Raw genomic sequence first — 15,250 nt, 5'->3', positions numbered from 1 at the left:
CGTCAGGGCATTTTATCGTGATTTATCGTGAAACCGGTAATCGTTCCATCCCTAATATATATATATATATATTTACTTGTTTTTCATGAATGTATTTTACAACAATACAAAGAGCAATGTGTAACATTTTACCAGATTTAGTCCTACACTTATTAACTTTTATTTGTTCCTCACTAAATAATGTTGTTTCATCAAAATGTTTAGTTTAGTTCAATGTTTTTATAAAATTATTGTGCACCCATGATTTTTCTAGAATAACTTTTGCTGCTGAATTATCCACTAACCTAGTTTATAATAGTATTTTTTGTCATAGATTATGATTATATATTTTTTTCATGTTATTTTTCATTAAAATGAAGTTGTCTATATTTAGTAGATCGTGTTTAACACACAAAAGAGTGATGATCAGGTCAACACACAGAAGTATAGAAATTCTACATTGATTTAAAAAAATCTGAGTTGGTATCGGATCGGAATCAGCCGACACTCGGAATCAGCCGATACAATTTTCGGTATCGGATCGGTTCTGAAAAAATGGTATCGTTGCATCCCTAATATTTTACCTGTTTAAAATTTTTATTGGATATGTTTGGTTAATTATAAAGAACTATAACATACTGCTGTCAACTTTGACCGTGATATGGGAAATAACAGCTAAGTACCATGAATATTTCATTACTCACGTAAGTCACAGTTCATCATCCAATGTCCTATTTCACAGCTGGAAAATTACATTTACAGTTTGTAATTGCTTTCAATTTACAGCAATGATACAAATTAGACAGATATTGTTGCTGTGCTATGATAACGTACAAAAAAGTTAATGAGCTTAGTGTTTGGAGCTGGACACAAAATGTTTGGTTGTGCTTCCATATAAGATTTATAGATCTCTCCCTGCTGTCTGCCAATGCCATTATAGCTGAGCATCACCATCCACATGTTTGCACACTTTCTCTCTCTCAACTTCCTTTTCAAAGACGGGGAGGAAGCATGGTTAATGTTATTCTGTGTAAACTCGTGTTTGGTATTGGTCTGGTGTCCGCTGGTAGCTGTGGGGTGCTGTCGGGTGAGGGGGTCAGGGGCCTGTCTCCGACAGAGGATGTCTGCTCATTAGAGTTAGGATGAGGACAAGCACCTGCGTCAAATGTCACACTAACTCATTAATTGCTTTACACACAGATGTGGCCACCTATATAGCAGAATGCATGCTCCTATAATTTTACAATCCTCTAATGTTATCCAAGGGATGCCGGCTCTAAAGTGGGTGTTCGGTTGCTAAGAAGAGGATGTAAATTGCGCTGGGCATGTTGATAGGTTAGATGAGACCGAACTCATAATAGCTAAGAAATTCATGGACACGTCGTCTATCTCACAAGATTCGCCACGAAAGCGATGGAAGTGATCAAAGCATATCCTGTTTGTCAAGTGACCATGCCGTGGCCAAACACAAGGGCAATTTTTGTCTTATGCTTCCTGTCAGCGCAGCCATCATCGTAGAAGAGAAACAAATTAACAGCAATCAACCCTGCATGGCCACATTTAGCCCCTGCACCATTATGTTTCCTCCCAGAGCTGTGTGTGTCCGTCAATGAGAACATTAATATGCAAGCTCTCTGCCCAGAATCACCATAGACACACTAATTAAATCACCCGCAACAGACCGAGAGCAGGAACATTAATGATGACATCCACCACCCCATAAACAGCCATTAAAACTCTAAAAATAGGTAAAAATAAATATATGAATGACTCTTTGGAGGGATGCAGAGCAGAGAACAGATGTTTAATCTGACCCACAACGATCTAGATCAGGTACCTATTTTAGTGAATCTGCCAACGCAAACATCTTTGAAAGAAATGAAAAGTATGCTATGAACTGTACATATGTTACATGAAAATTAGGAATAATAATGTTTTTGAAAACCTGCCATATCCTATTTAACATATCAACAAAACAATTAGCCATTAATCAAAACAAGTGTTAATTGTTTCACTATCTTATCATGGCATATACGCATGCACATGATGCACTCCCATTAAGAGTCGCCAAATTCACTTTTTTGTATTCACAAAAGAGAGAATGCTCCTTGCTAGCAAAATAATCTTGTAATGCATGTTATTAAGAGACTCGCTAATGCTTTAGTGAATCTGTTCAGATAATTCACACTACAAGAAAATCATCGTGAAACTCCCAAAGACTTCATAAACAACCTCACAATTTACAAAAGAACAACTGATGACAGGGAAATCTTGGGCAGGGAGTGAAAAAGATAGAGGTATAACTTATGAAAAAAATATATAAAAATCAGTGAATAAAAATAAACTTGCTCTGAGTTAAAAACAAATAAATAATAGTTTTTGGGCCAGATTTACTAACAGCTTGCGCAACCATCTTTTGGCATTAAAATAGTACTGTCAGGATTTACTAAAGATCAAAGTGAAGAATTTGCCTTGGAAAGGCGTGGACACAGTTTCCTTTTCAGATGCAAAATTTATGGGAGGAGAGTGTTAAAATGAATCATGCATCCTGTTTGTCAAGTGACCATGCCGTGGCCAAACACAAGGGCAATTTTTGTCTTATGCTTCCTGTCAGCGCAGCCATCATCGTAGAAGAGAAACAAATTAACAGCAATCAACCCTGCATGGCCACATTTAGCCCCTGCACCATTATGTTTCCTCCCAGAGCTGTGTGTGTCCGTCGATGAGAACATTAATATGCAAGCTCTCTGCCCAGAATCACCATAGACACACTAATTAAATCACCCGCAACAGACCGAGAGCAGGAACATTAATGATGACATCCACCACCCCATAAACAGCCATTAAAACTCTCTAAACACAGAAACATGACCTTGTTAATGATGCAACCATTTAGAGGTAAATAACATTTGATGAAAAGTCTGTGGTGAGCTTACTCTGTGTCCACTATCTATGGGTGCAGCTGTCTACATGAACATAAAAGGAAGTTCATAAGAAACTGATCTGACATGTAGCGAACAATGCGGTAAAATCTGGAGTTATCTGTTACCTTTCTCAACAATTTAAATGGCTATTGCTTGGCTGGCGCATGTGATTTGAAATCTGCCATCTTGAGAGCCTGGTTATATTTATCAGTTGATAGATAGGCTAAATGCCATGTGACTACTCACAGGAAAATTATGTCTTGACAACACAAATTGGCTGATGGCACCATAGCTGATGTGGAAAAATAGGGAAAAATATAAGTATTTACTTAAAAAAGAATTTAAAAAAATCCGAGAATGATAAAACAACCGGAAAAGTATGAAATATGGTTTCAAAAATATTCCAAAATACATGGCTAATTTACAGGTGAAAATCAATGAAGAAATATAAGAAACATACACAACTTTTTTTAACTGCTACTCACATGTGGTACACAAATACAGATAACAGTTGAATTTTGCATGTAGCTAATTTAATACTTGAACACAAAATAATTATACAAATATTGATTAACATTAAGTCTCAAATTTTTAAATCCCTGTCAATACTGTTCAGTAATGAATGAAAATATGCTTACATGTATTATGAATGTTTCCCATTTGTTATGAATCTTTTAGTTGAGCTTGTTACATTGCACGATATTTCCTAATCCGTGATGAATACATGCAGGATACAAATGATTTTAAATTATTGTGCACTTTAAATTTCAATTACATTTCCACCCAAATGGAATTTTAATTGAATATAGAAAAGCCATGAAATGCCCATTGTATGTTTCTGTTTCTGGTGCAGTAGTAGATTATGTAAGCACTCCAGATGAACTCTACACTATACAGTAAAACACATTCAAAGAGCTCCTGAAGAATGTCTGAAGTATAAACCTCCGCCTGCACCGGTTCATGCCACGCTCACTCAAAAGAATAAACAAGAACACAGTCGCACTTCATTTTTAGCTTTATTTTGTATTTATATTCACATAATATTTTTGTCCATTACAGGTTGAGCTGCTTTAAAATAATCTGCGTACGTGAAGAGAATTTAGGACATATATACTATTACTATTCATAACATTATAATATTACACTGTCAGTCAGGTAATCAGAAATAATTTACACATAATTATGTAAATATTGTAAAATATATATAATGTATAATTAATGATGTATACAGTATATGCCCTAGTGAAAAATAAATAGGCTAAATGTATTTGAAATCTATTTATTTCATGCTAAGTATACTACAAAATACATACATATTATGTACTTAATAAAAATACACTATAATTGTACTTTTGGCATACTAAACTGGTATTCTTCAAGTCTGCTAAATTGGAACAACTAATTTTGTACTTAATGCACTTTAATTGTGCAAAAGAAGTGCTGAAGTCCAACTAAAGATACACTGAAGTATATTTGATTGTGCTAAAGTGGAACTATTGCAAGTATAATTTAGGTAAACTTTAAATATTTTGCATTTAAAGGCCGATATTATTCAAAGATAATAAAATCCTCATCAATAGTGACATTAAAACACAGTTTAATAATATAAAAAATGTGCATTGTGCACAAGCAGTACTCCAAATAAAGTTGAATTATACTTTTTACATCAGTAAGTCTCGAGCGATATGTCAGTAAATATGTTAATAGATTTGAACTATACTTTCACTTTTTTACTAGGGTCAGGGTGTATATAAAATTTTTAAAATATTATCATTCTTAATATCTACCCTTATGCAATATTAGTTTATAAAGCCGTAAAGGGAATCTATTTTGATTGTATAGTGTAATTTATGACAAACAAATAAGTAAATGCATTTTACTATCTGATATAGCTTATGATTAAATGACATCAACTAAACAGACAAAATCATTAAATTGCCAACATCTGTATGACAATTCATTCATAATAATATCATACACATACATACACTGAATACATATTATGACAAGTCAGTATAATAAGGCCAACCAAAGCTCAAATTTCTTTTTGGAGAGCAAGACTGCATCTTTATCCTCATACTTCACCTGCTAACAGGCAACAGCATAATTAGCTCAGCATCTGTGGTTAGACTGACAGATAGTAACAATCTAGAGTGATTACTAAAGGCGTCTCAGCAGCTGCCTCCAAAGGGCCGACGCTAGCTCTGGTTCTTCATGTCTAGACTTGATCAAAGTCACACTAAGCAAGATCTAATAAAAGAAACAGACAGGTTTCTCATTCCCTTTTGCACATAAAATTTTAACAGATTTCCCCCCAAATACTTTTCCCTAAAATACTGCCATGCTGTGCTTTGTTTTCGAATATGAACGCCTTGGATTTATTCTCTCTGAAGCCATGTGAACATCCATTCATCAGTAGTCAAAATTAAATGTGGACAGGAGGGGTTCTGGGAGGCTAACATTAATCTTCACTTACAGTATGTCCAAACCCTAATGAAAGATTGCTCAGGCAAATCGAGAGTGTACCATCACGGCTCCAAAACTGCAATGCCGCCTGAGACGCTCCAATTCAAATTCCATCCCAATCAGCTGCCTGCAAATATCCACCACCTGCCGGAGTTTATATTAACACCACAGAAGCTCTGAGAGAAAGTGATACAATTTTAATGCTATTCTTTGTGGGAGGATCTGAGGGAGGGTTGGCCTGTCACGAGCAATGGGTAGTAGGAGACATTACTTTAAACTTACACCGCTGTGGTTTGGTGTAGTTGTTTAGCTCCATTAGAGAAGTGTGTGTTGCCCTCGGGAAAATGTCTGTGCTCTTATTCATTAACCTCAACAGACCTGTGTAAGTAAAATAACAGCAGGGGGAAGCTGAGCGCTCACCAATCAGCACTATGGCTTGGGGCAAGACGAATGTCCCTCTTGAAACATTTACTGGAAAACATCCAATAGCTGATTTTAAACACTTCTTTGGCTAGCGTCTAAAGTCTAAAAGAACAACACTGTTTTTTCTGCATTCTGCATGATAAGGGTCAAACTACTCTTGGAGAGGAGGAAGCAGTGACCTGCCTGCCAAAACAACACCTCTCCCTGTTGTTGTGCTTCTACATTGCTTTGCAGACTCTAAAAGGACTTTTGTATTCATTGTGGACTAACGTTTCCAATGAAATGCCTGTCAAAACTGCGAAATCATCGCACATTGTTCCAAATCGCGAGGCTGAAGTAAAAAGCACTGCATGTTCCTCAAAGCACATTTCTTACCGGAAAGACCTTTCACATCCTTGTGGTGTTTATGAGTCAAAAACAAAGAGTCACTGGCCAACACCTTTCATCTCCTTCTGTTTGGCGTAGGTGTTTTCATAATGTTCTCACAGTATGCAATCCAAATTTCAGCAGACTTCTGCAACAAGGTAAAGCTTGTGTTTACTTGGCATTTACATATGAGCTTTGATTTCCAGTAAACCAATAGCACCTCTAGGCTGCTAATGGATCATCGTAGTATTTGGACCAAAATGCTGTAGAATTTTACACCCCACTAATACCACAAATTGCTGTATTATTTATAACCTCTCACCAGTTCTCTGTACAGTGTAAAGTTGGCAATGCAAAAACACTGAATACATTAATCGTCCAGATTTTCCTGCTCTGGGTGATGATGAACTCTGTGAATGCATCATCCGCCAGGCAGATGTCTTTGAGGCCAGCTTGCATTTGTGTTAAAAACCACACACAAATCTGATCACATACTCCACTCAATACTACATGCTGTTTTTACAGATTAAAGCTTACTTAAATATTTTACTATTCGGGCTGGTGGTGGTGCTTTTTTGGTCATTCAGTGTTTCTGTAAAAAAAAAAATTAATTGGGGAAAAACTAAGAAAAATACTGATTAGATAATAATGATACGAATTCTACTAATAAGAACAATATAAAACGCACCAAGGATTAATGAGCTACTGGATTCATGAATATTAATCAGGTTGTGTGCGTTCGCTCGTGACAGCAAAATACAACAAAGAATATCGTTTACATGTAGCGCGCATAGGTAGCGCGTCAATTCTCTCTCTCCCTCTCTCTCTTGTGTGTGTGTGAAACAAAGGACGGCGAGTTGTGCGCCTTCACACTAGAGTTTACGGTACGTTGTACGTTGCACATCCATTCAAATGAACTGAAAAACAGCACAGATCGCTTGGAGAGTGAAACTCTGATGCGCTCAGTCAGAGAGTGTTCGGCGAGTGAAAATATATCTGAGCTAAACTTATACTTAGCCTCCAACTCACACACTGGCGAGTAAAATCTGAGAATTTATTAGCAATTGGCTAATATTAGACATCATTTAGTCGCCCAGAGTGAAGATTTAGTCGCATATGCGAGTGATTTACTCGCAATGTAGAGGGTTGCCAAACATACATTTTGAGCCAATAATAAAATGTCACCTCTGGATCCAGTAGCATGTCTTTATACAGGGGGATTCTGAAATGTTCAAAAGTTTGGGGTCAGTAAGATTTTCTTTTTTTCTTTTGAAAGAAATGAATACTTTCATTCACCAAGGATGAATTAAATAGATCAAAAGTAACAGTAAAGACTACAGGTACAAAATATTTCTCTTTCAAATCAGTTCTGTTCTTTTGAAGATGTTATTCATCAAATAATCCTGAAAAACAATGTATCACAGTTTCTACAAAAAATATTAGGCAGCATGACTAACGATCATGATTATTAGAATGATTTCTGAATGATAATGTGACAATAAAGAGTAATGGAGTAATGGCTTCTGAATATTCAGATTTGATGTCACAGGAATAAATTACATTTTAAAATGAATGATAATATTATTTTGAAATGTATTATCACCAATACTTTGGTGAGCATTGTTTTACAAATATATAATTTTTCTATATACTCTACTGATCTGTATGATTTTTTTAAAAACATTTTTTAAAAATGAGTCTCTTATGCTCAACACGGCTGTATTTATTTGATCAAAAATAAATAGATCAAAAGTAACAGTAAAGACTACAGGTACAAAATATTTCTCTTTCAAATCAGTTCTGTTCTTTTGAAGATGTTATTCATCAAATAATCCTGAAAAACAATGTATCACAGTTTCTACAAAAAATATTAGGCAGCATGACTAACGATCATGATTATTAGAATGATTTCTGAATGATAATGTGACAATAAAGAGTAATGGAGTAATGGCTTCTGAATATTCAGATTTGATGTCACAGGAATAAATTACATTTTAAAATGAATGATAATATTATTTTGAAATGTATTATCACCAATACTTTGGTGAGCATTGTTTTACAAATATATAATTTTTCTATATACTCTACTGATCTGTATGATTTTTTTAAAAACATTTTTTTTTAAATGAGTCTCTTATGCTCAACACGGCTGTATTTATTTGATCAAAAATACAGTAAAACCAGAATGACCAGTCAGAGGAGGAGTTTATGTCACAGTGAAGTTGAACCATATCAGTGTCAAACACTCAGACGCACAGGAGACATCTGGGAAGATGGGGAGGGCATGATAAACAAGGCTGATATGACCAGTGGGCAACTGATCTCTCTGTCATATCTTTCTCCCTCTCCTGTCATTTCTCATCCCCTCTTTGCCTGTCTTCAGCTTTCATAATGTGCCACATTTATTAATTCTTTCCCTATATATGTCATTTGGCCCTGAATAAATGGCATTGAATTAATGCTTCTTTCACATTTACAGACACGCATTTCTGTCAGACAAACACCTATTCCTTCTGGCCGATTAACCATAGTTTGTAATCTTCAAAATATAATTCAGTCTTTCTTTCTGTAATTTAGCTATACTTAATCAGAAAAAGACAATCGTTCATAATCATTTGCCAACAAATCTGTATTATTTCATATTAGGCCATGCATAATTCAACATACTGTAATAAGAAATTACAGTACATTTGTAAAGTGTCATCAGAGCAGTTACTGTATTAATATGCATATCTTTGCATGTATTATTTCTAATAATTTTATAAATTATTATGTATTTCTTCCACTAGGGACACTTATATGTTCCTTAGCAAGACAAAATAGTTATTATTTTATTTCAAAAATGTTTAAAATGTAATTTACATCACATAATGTTATCGAACAACATACATTGTTTTAGATGTGGAGTAAATTATTATTATTATTATTTATTTTTTTACCATTTTGGTTCATAAAAAACTGTGCTGTATTTCACTATTAGACATTGTGACTAAATAAATTAAATTAATAATGTGAAAAGTTTATTTTCTAAAAGGCCAAAAGGCTAATAGTGCCCACAGTTTAAGAAACACCCTAATATGCATATCGCTGCAGAACGTTAATAAAAGTTCATACAAATGCTAAAATCCATTACTGCACTGGTTGACAGGAATACAATCTTCTAAGGTGCCTGCATTAAAAAAATTATCTTCTGAATATTATTTAAACAAACAAGATTAATAGGCAGGTGCATAAACATATGCTAAACTTTAAAACCACATTACAATTAATTAAGCTCCAATGCAAACCAGTTACTTAAAGGGGTCATATGATGCGATTTCAAGTTTTTCTTTCTCTTTGGAGTGTTACAAGCTGATTGTGCATAGATAAGATCCCTGAAGTTGCAAAGACTAAAGTCTCAAAACCAAAAAGTTAAGACTCTGCCACGCCCCCCTAAAACGGCTCGTTCTAACACGCCCCCACATATCTACCTCACTATGTGGAAATATTTGCATAATACAGCCCGTGTGTGTGTGTGTGTGTGTGTGTGAGAGAGAGAGAGACAGCGTCACATCACAGTGGAGTCAGCTGGCTTAACCGTGGCTTGTGTACTGGAAACACATATTCATTACTGTGTCTGTCACGAGACTCTGTTCCCCTTTCAGGCTCTGTCTTTACATTTACTTTGAAAGCTGAAGCTCGCAATTATGGTAAGGGGCCTTACATTTCCGAGGAGTGCTTGCGGTGTTCGGCCAATCACAGTGCACTGGGTCAGCTGGCCAATCAGAGCATACTGCGCTTGTCGGAAGGAGGGACTTTGTAGATAACGAAGCGTTTGAGAGAGGCGGGGCATAGAGGACCTACAATAATGTACAGTATTTGAAAAATAATGTGTTTTTTGAACATTAAAGCCTGTCAACATATTCTGTTACACCAAATACACAAAATAATGATCTTTAAAAAAAGCATGATATGACCCCTTTAACATGTTTGTCATCTTTCATAAATGAGTGCCACTACAACTATGTCCAGCTCTCTCAAATCCTCCCCTTCATCTCCCTACATCACATTTATCATTTTACTCACTTCCATTTCTCTTCTGCTGTAAGCCCTCACTATAATCAGACAAGAGCCTTTTAGTAATTTTACATGAATGCTGGATTGAAGTGTTGAGTATGTGTGTGTGTGTGTGTGTGTGTGTGTGTAAAGGAAAAAGTGAGCGAGAGAAAGACAGAATGTGACAGGGACAGACAGAGAGGAGTCCTGGAATTACACCCCAGTCAATTAGTGTGACATACGCTGACAGAGATGCCGCACAAAACAAAGCTTGTGGCCACAGGCAGAGTTTTGCCTTACTAGTGCAGATCAAATTAATAGTGTCCTTGTCAAGGCAAGTTATTGCATTATTCCCATGGAGAGAAATTAAGAGGCTTGGCAGAGATCTTTTATGGCTGCTGGCATGAAGGATACAGCAATAAGTGAATGATGTTGTATTTAGTATATGATAACCGGCTTCCCACACCTTTAGAGCTACAAATTTCCATGACTTATCAATCATTTGTGATTACTGGATAATCACGTTCTGTGATATTCATCTGTACATTAGGAACCAGTCCTTTGCAACAAATAGTCCACTGGAGGTGAGCGTAGTGAGGAACCCAAGTGCAGCTTTTATTTAAGTGAAATCCAAAATACAAACAAAGACTTGACTTGACTTAAACAGACTTGACTTGGCATGAACGGACTAGACTCTCCAAAAGCAGGTTACTACATCAATACTCGACAAAGAACAAAGGCAACATGAGGGCTATTTGTATCAAACAATGCAGGACACATGACAAGAACCAACCAATGAGAGACAGGACACATGACTAAGACAACCAATAGGCTTTTTCGAGATGAACTACACTAGCCTGCCACCGGCTGACCAGTGTAGCCGCTTGCAGTCGGGGCGGAATTAAAAGTGGAGACGTCAAGTCGGACATTTTCTGCTCCCGGTAGTGATGCTTTACTTAATACTACTACTTAATACAGCACCATCTGTTCATGAATAAAGTTCAATCAACATAAACATATACTATTTAAATTAGGGTGACCATACGTGCCATTTTCCCAGGACGCGTCCTGGCCAGGATTTCTATATTGCCTAAAATATCTAGGTTTTGGCTTTGTTTGCGTGTGCAGACCGATCGGTGTATGACATCAAAGTACCATACAGACGGTTATGCTTTCGAAACGCTCTCGAGGTACTTTGATGTCAAACACTGATCGGTCTGAGCCGCACTGCTTTTAAGTCGAACACACCTAATATGTACGCGTAATTGCATCGCTTTGACCGTAGATCCCACCTTCTCACACGCCATGATTGGTCCATTATGTACAATGCTTGCATGTTATTGGTCAAACTACTTTTCGATCATTACCTTCAGCAAACATGAAAACAGGAAAACAAAGACAAAACAAATCCTGGCCAGGACGCGTCCTGGGAAAATGGCACGTATGGTCACCCTAATTTAAATATCAATAAAGTGGGAGTATATATGCTTTTATCAGTGTTTTTTTGATAAACGTGACTCAATATAACAGTGCGACTACACTAAAAAAAAAAGCTTTACTGTTATGAAAACACAGATTTGTGAGCATTATTGGAATTGAATTTTTTGAATAAACACGCAACACACGTCATGCGTGTCATCAGAATCTAACCAATGAGAATAAAGTGTGTCGTCATCAAGGCTCTCATAGCCGATTTTGAGCAACTGCAGCACCTGACCTCGGCGGCTGGTCTCGTTTTGCTTTCGCGGTACTTTGATGGCACATGTGATCGTAAGGCGGCTGCAGCGCCGATCAAAGTCGGACAAATTTTCTAACCAGAAAGCATTGCTTTTGTCAGGCGGCAACCGATCTTTGCGGCACCGCATGAAGTCGAACAAGCCTAATGTGAACATGACACATGAACCAAAGAACCAATCAAAACATAACACAGACAAGGGAGTTACATGACAGAACATGACTGTGGCCAAACTCCAAAATAAAAGTAATGAAAACAATGAAGAAACAAGACCCAAACCCTATGTTACATCCTTGTAATTAATATATTTAAATGATGATTTATTACTACTGAGAGTGCAAAATATAGACAGAAAAATTATTTATTTATTTATTTTATTTTTGTTTGGCCCGGCATTGGCCAATAATTGGTGGATAATAGACATCTTCTGATTTCAAAAATTTGAGAATTTTCAATATACATTATATAAAATAATCTAATTTAATTTATACATTTTGTGTACATTCCCTGTGTTTTGATCAAATTGTATTATGTTTCAAAAATCTGTGGTCAGTAAAAAAAAAAAACCAGGTAAATGCTGTTCGTCTGAAAGTTCCATTTATCAAAGAGTATTGAAAACAAAATATATGGTTCCCACAAAAATATTAAGCAGCACAACTGTTTAATAATAAGACACTTTTTCTTGAGCCAAAAAATAAAAATCTGCATATTGGAAGGATTATGCAACACTGAAGACTAGAGTAACAACTGCTGAAGAAGAAAAAAAGAAGAGCTTTGCCATTACAGGAATAAAACATATTTTAAAATAGAAAACTATGTATTATAATATATTTTACAATATTATTGTTTTTCAAATAAAAAAAGTCTTGGTGTCTTTCAAAAATATTTACCAACCCCAAAACTTTTAACTGTATTGTATCACACCTTTTTTTTTCCAAGCCTGAAAAGCACAATTTAAAACTGCCTGAAATTCGCAGGTCTTCTGTGGGAACCCAGGTTACAAAAACGTGCATTTTATCTATTTTAAGCAATTCATGTTGTCAAAAAAATCTAAAGACTGATCTGAAACGTACAGAGAGGATTGCTCTTCTGATATAACAAAGCTGAAGAAATTCACATACAGCATTTCACAGCAACTTATCTCCGCGTCACTTTGTGTCTGAAGCCGTGCTAACCTACGATAAGAACTCATGATCCTGTGGAGGAGGGTGATCTTTAAGGCTTACATCCTGGCAGAAAGGTGTTAAGCGTTCCTTCATGCTCACCTTTTCTGCCTAATCAGGAGCGTCAGACTTCTTGCACACTCGCTGGATTATGAGGGATTTCAGCATCAATACACTAAATAAATGGGGTCTAGTCCAGGTGAATGAGCAGAAGTGTGTCTGGCTGATGCTTTCTCGCTTCAAGCCAAAAGGGTTTGGATTAATGAAGCCGAGTCTGACTCTCCTTAACTCCCACCCTCCTTCTGCAGATGCGTATAGGCTCATTACAGGATGAAATGTCAAGGGGTTTTGAAATATTCAATGAGCAGGGGCAGATATCCAAGTCGAGACCTGGAACATGTCACTGATGCTGAGAGGGAAAGAGACGTATGAGGCAGGTGGCATGACACGGAGGTAACAGTCCTGTGGAAATGGCTGGGATCAGACTGTCGGCCTGCTGAAGAGCCAGAGGAAAACAGAGAAGCACTCTGACAGCTGGGCTCGTTGACCTTTATTAATAGGGATTAATAAAGACTAGCAGCCAATTCCAGCGCAATCACCACTGGTAATGCTTTAACCAGGAGGGTCTTGAAGAGAATTGGTGTTAATGAGGGGTATTTGTTGGTTGACAAGTGATGAATGTCCACTGGACACTGACCTTTAGCTTTAAAGGGATAGTGCATGCAAAAATGAAACTGTCATCATTTATTCACCATCATGTTGTTCCAAACCTGAATGAGGAACACAAATTAATTTTTGAAGATATTTTGAAGAATGTTTAAACTGTTGTCCTTACAATGAAAGTTAGCAAGGGCCAAGACGATACTGACTTTTCCCCCATTGTATGGGAACAAAAAACCATACCCTTCCTTAATCTGAATGAAAGAAAAGACATTCAGTTTCTTGTTATCCAGTTAAAGTCAATTTCACTGAGCTAATTTAATTGGATTATGTCAAATTAATGCACTATAGTAGTTTTAAGTCAATGTCATTAAGTTTGTCAAAACTCAATTTACAAAGGATTATTTAATTGATTCCATGTCAGTCCAACTTAATTTGGTTTATTAAGGATTAGTGTCACTATATACATCAATAGCACATGTTAGCATGCCAAACATGATTTTTTTATTACATGTAGAATTTGATCTAATGTTTACTGTCATGAGTCTGGGCCCTGCGTTTCTCCCTCTCACCACCAGAGGTCGCCATCTCCCGGGCTCCATTCCCCAAACTCCACACACCTGTCACTTATTACACCCTCAGCTGTTCCTCATTGTCATGGACTATTTATACACCACAATCCCACCACTCTGCCTGGCTGAATTGTAATTGTAATTATTTGTTTGAAGGTCTGGTTGATGCAAGCTCTTGTGCCGTATTTGTATCCCTATCCTGTCATTTGGTTTGTAACCTGTTTTGTTTCTTTTGTCTGCCTTTCTGTTTATTGAATCTTGTTTCACCTGCATTTGGACCCAGACCCTGTTTTTCCACGGTGCCCCTTACCGCCCCGTGACAGAATTCAGCCCGCAAACATGGGTCCAGCAGAGGAGACCAGAGTATTGAGGAGTACGCCAGGGACTTCTTTGGAGTGGCTCATCGGTCGGCGATGGAGAAGACCTGCCTCATGGTCGTCTTCTGGGGAGGCCTAGCCGAGCCCTTCAAGTCCCTTATGCCATACTGGGTCCCCGAGGAGTCGCTGGAGGACTACATTAACCTGGCTCTGCATTTGAACGGCTCAGCCTTCAGGGTGGAGTTAGCTGAGGAGCCAGCTCACAGTTTTCCCGAAGCGGCAATCCAAGGGGTGTCAGAGGCCTTGTCGTCCGCACCCAGTACCTCACACCCGTTCCCGGAGCGTCCCGGGCTGATATGCAGCGTGCAGGAACCCCTGCTGATGTCTGTGCGAGCGGCATGGTCCGCTCACAAAGCTCCAGAAGTGGCGGTGTCCGCTCACAGTTCCCCCGAAGTGGCGGTGTCCGCTCACAAAGCTCCAGAAGCAGCGGTGTCCGCCTACAGCTCCCCCGAGGTGGCGGTGTCCACTCACAAAGCTCCAGTAGCGGCGGTGTCCGCTCACAAAGCTCCAGAAGCGGCGGTGTCCGCTCACAGCTCCCCCGAGGCGGCGG

The 15,250-nt window shown here is 37.5% G+C and overlaps 1 protein-coding gene across 1 annotated transcript in view; it reads right to left on the bottom strand.

Moving 5' to 3' along the window:
• Nucleotides 1-14,339, bottom strand: part of LOC107711006 (gamma-aminobutyric acid receptor subunit gamma-3-like) — a 115,119-nt gene extending 100,780 nt beyond the window's left edge. The window contains exon 1 of the mRNA XM_016515906.1: nucleotides 14,288-14,339. Within this exon, the coding sequence (XP_016371392.1) occupies nucleotides 14,288-14,339 (52 nt within the window). The remainder of the gene's footprint in view (nucleotides 1-14,287) is intronic.
• Nucleotides 14,340-15,250: the final 911 nt, after the last annotated feature.

The sequence above is a fragment of the Sinocyclocheilus rhinocerous genome, unplaced genomic scaffold (assembly GCF_001515625.1).
Source record: "Sinocyclocheilus rhinocerous isolate Xijiao unplaced genomic scaffold, SAMN03320098_v1.1 scaffold85, whole genome shotgun sequence".
In the NCBI taxonomy this organism is placed as follows: domain Eukaryota; kingdom Metazoa; phylum Chordata; class Actinopteri; order Cypriniformes; family Cyprinidae; genus Sinocyclocheilus; species Sinocyclocheilus rhinocerous.
This window is presented reverse-complemented; position numbering and strand designations above follow the sequence as displayed.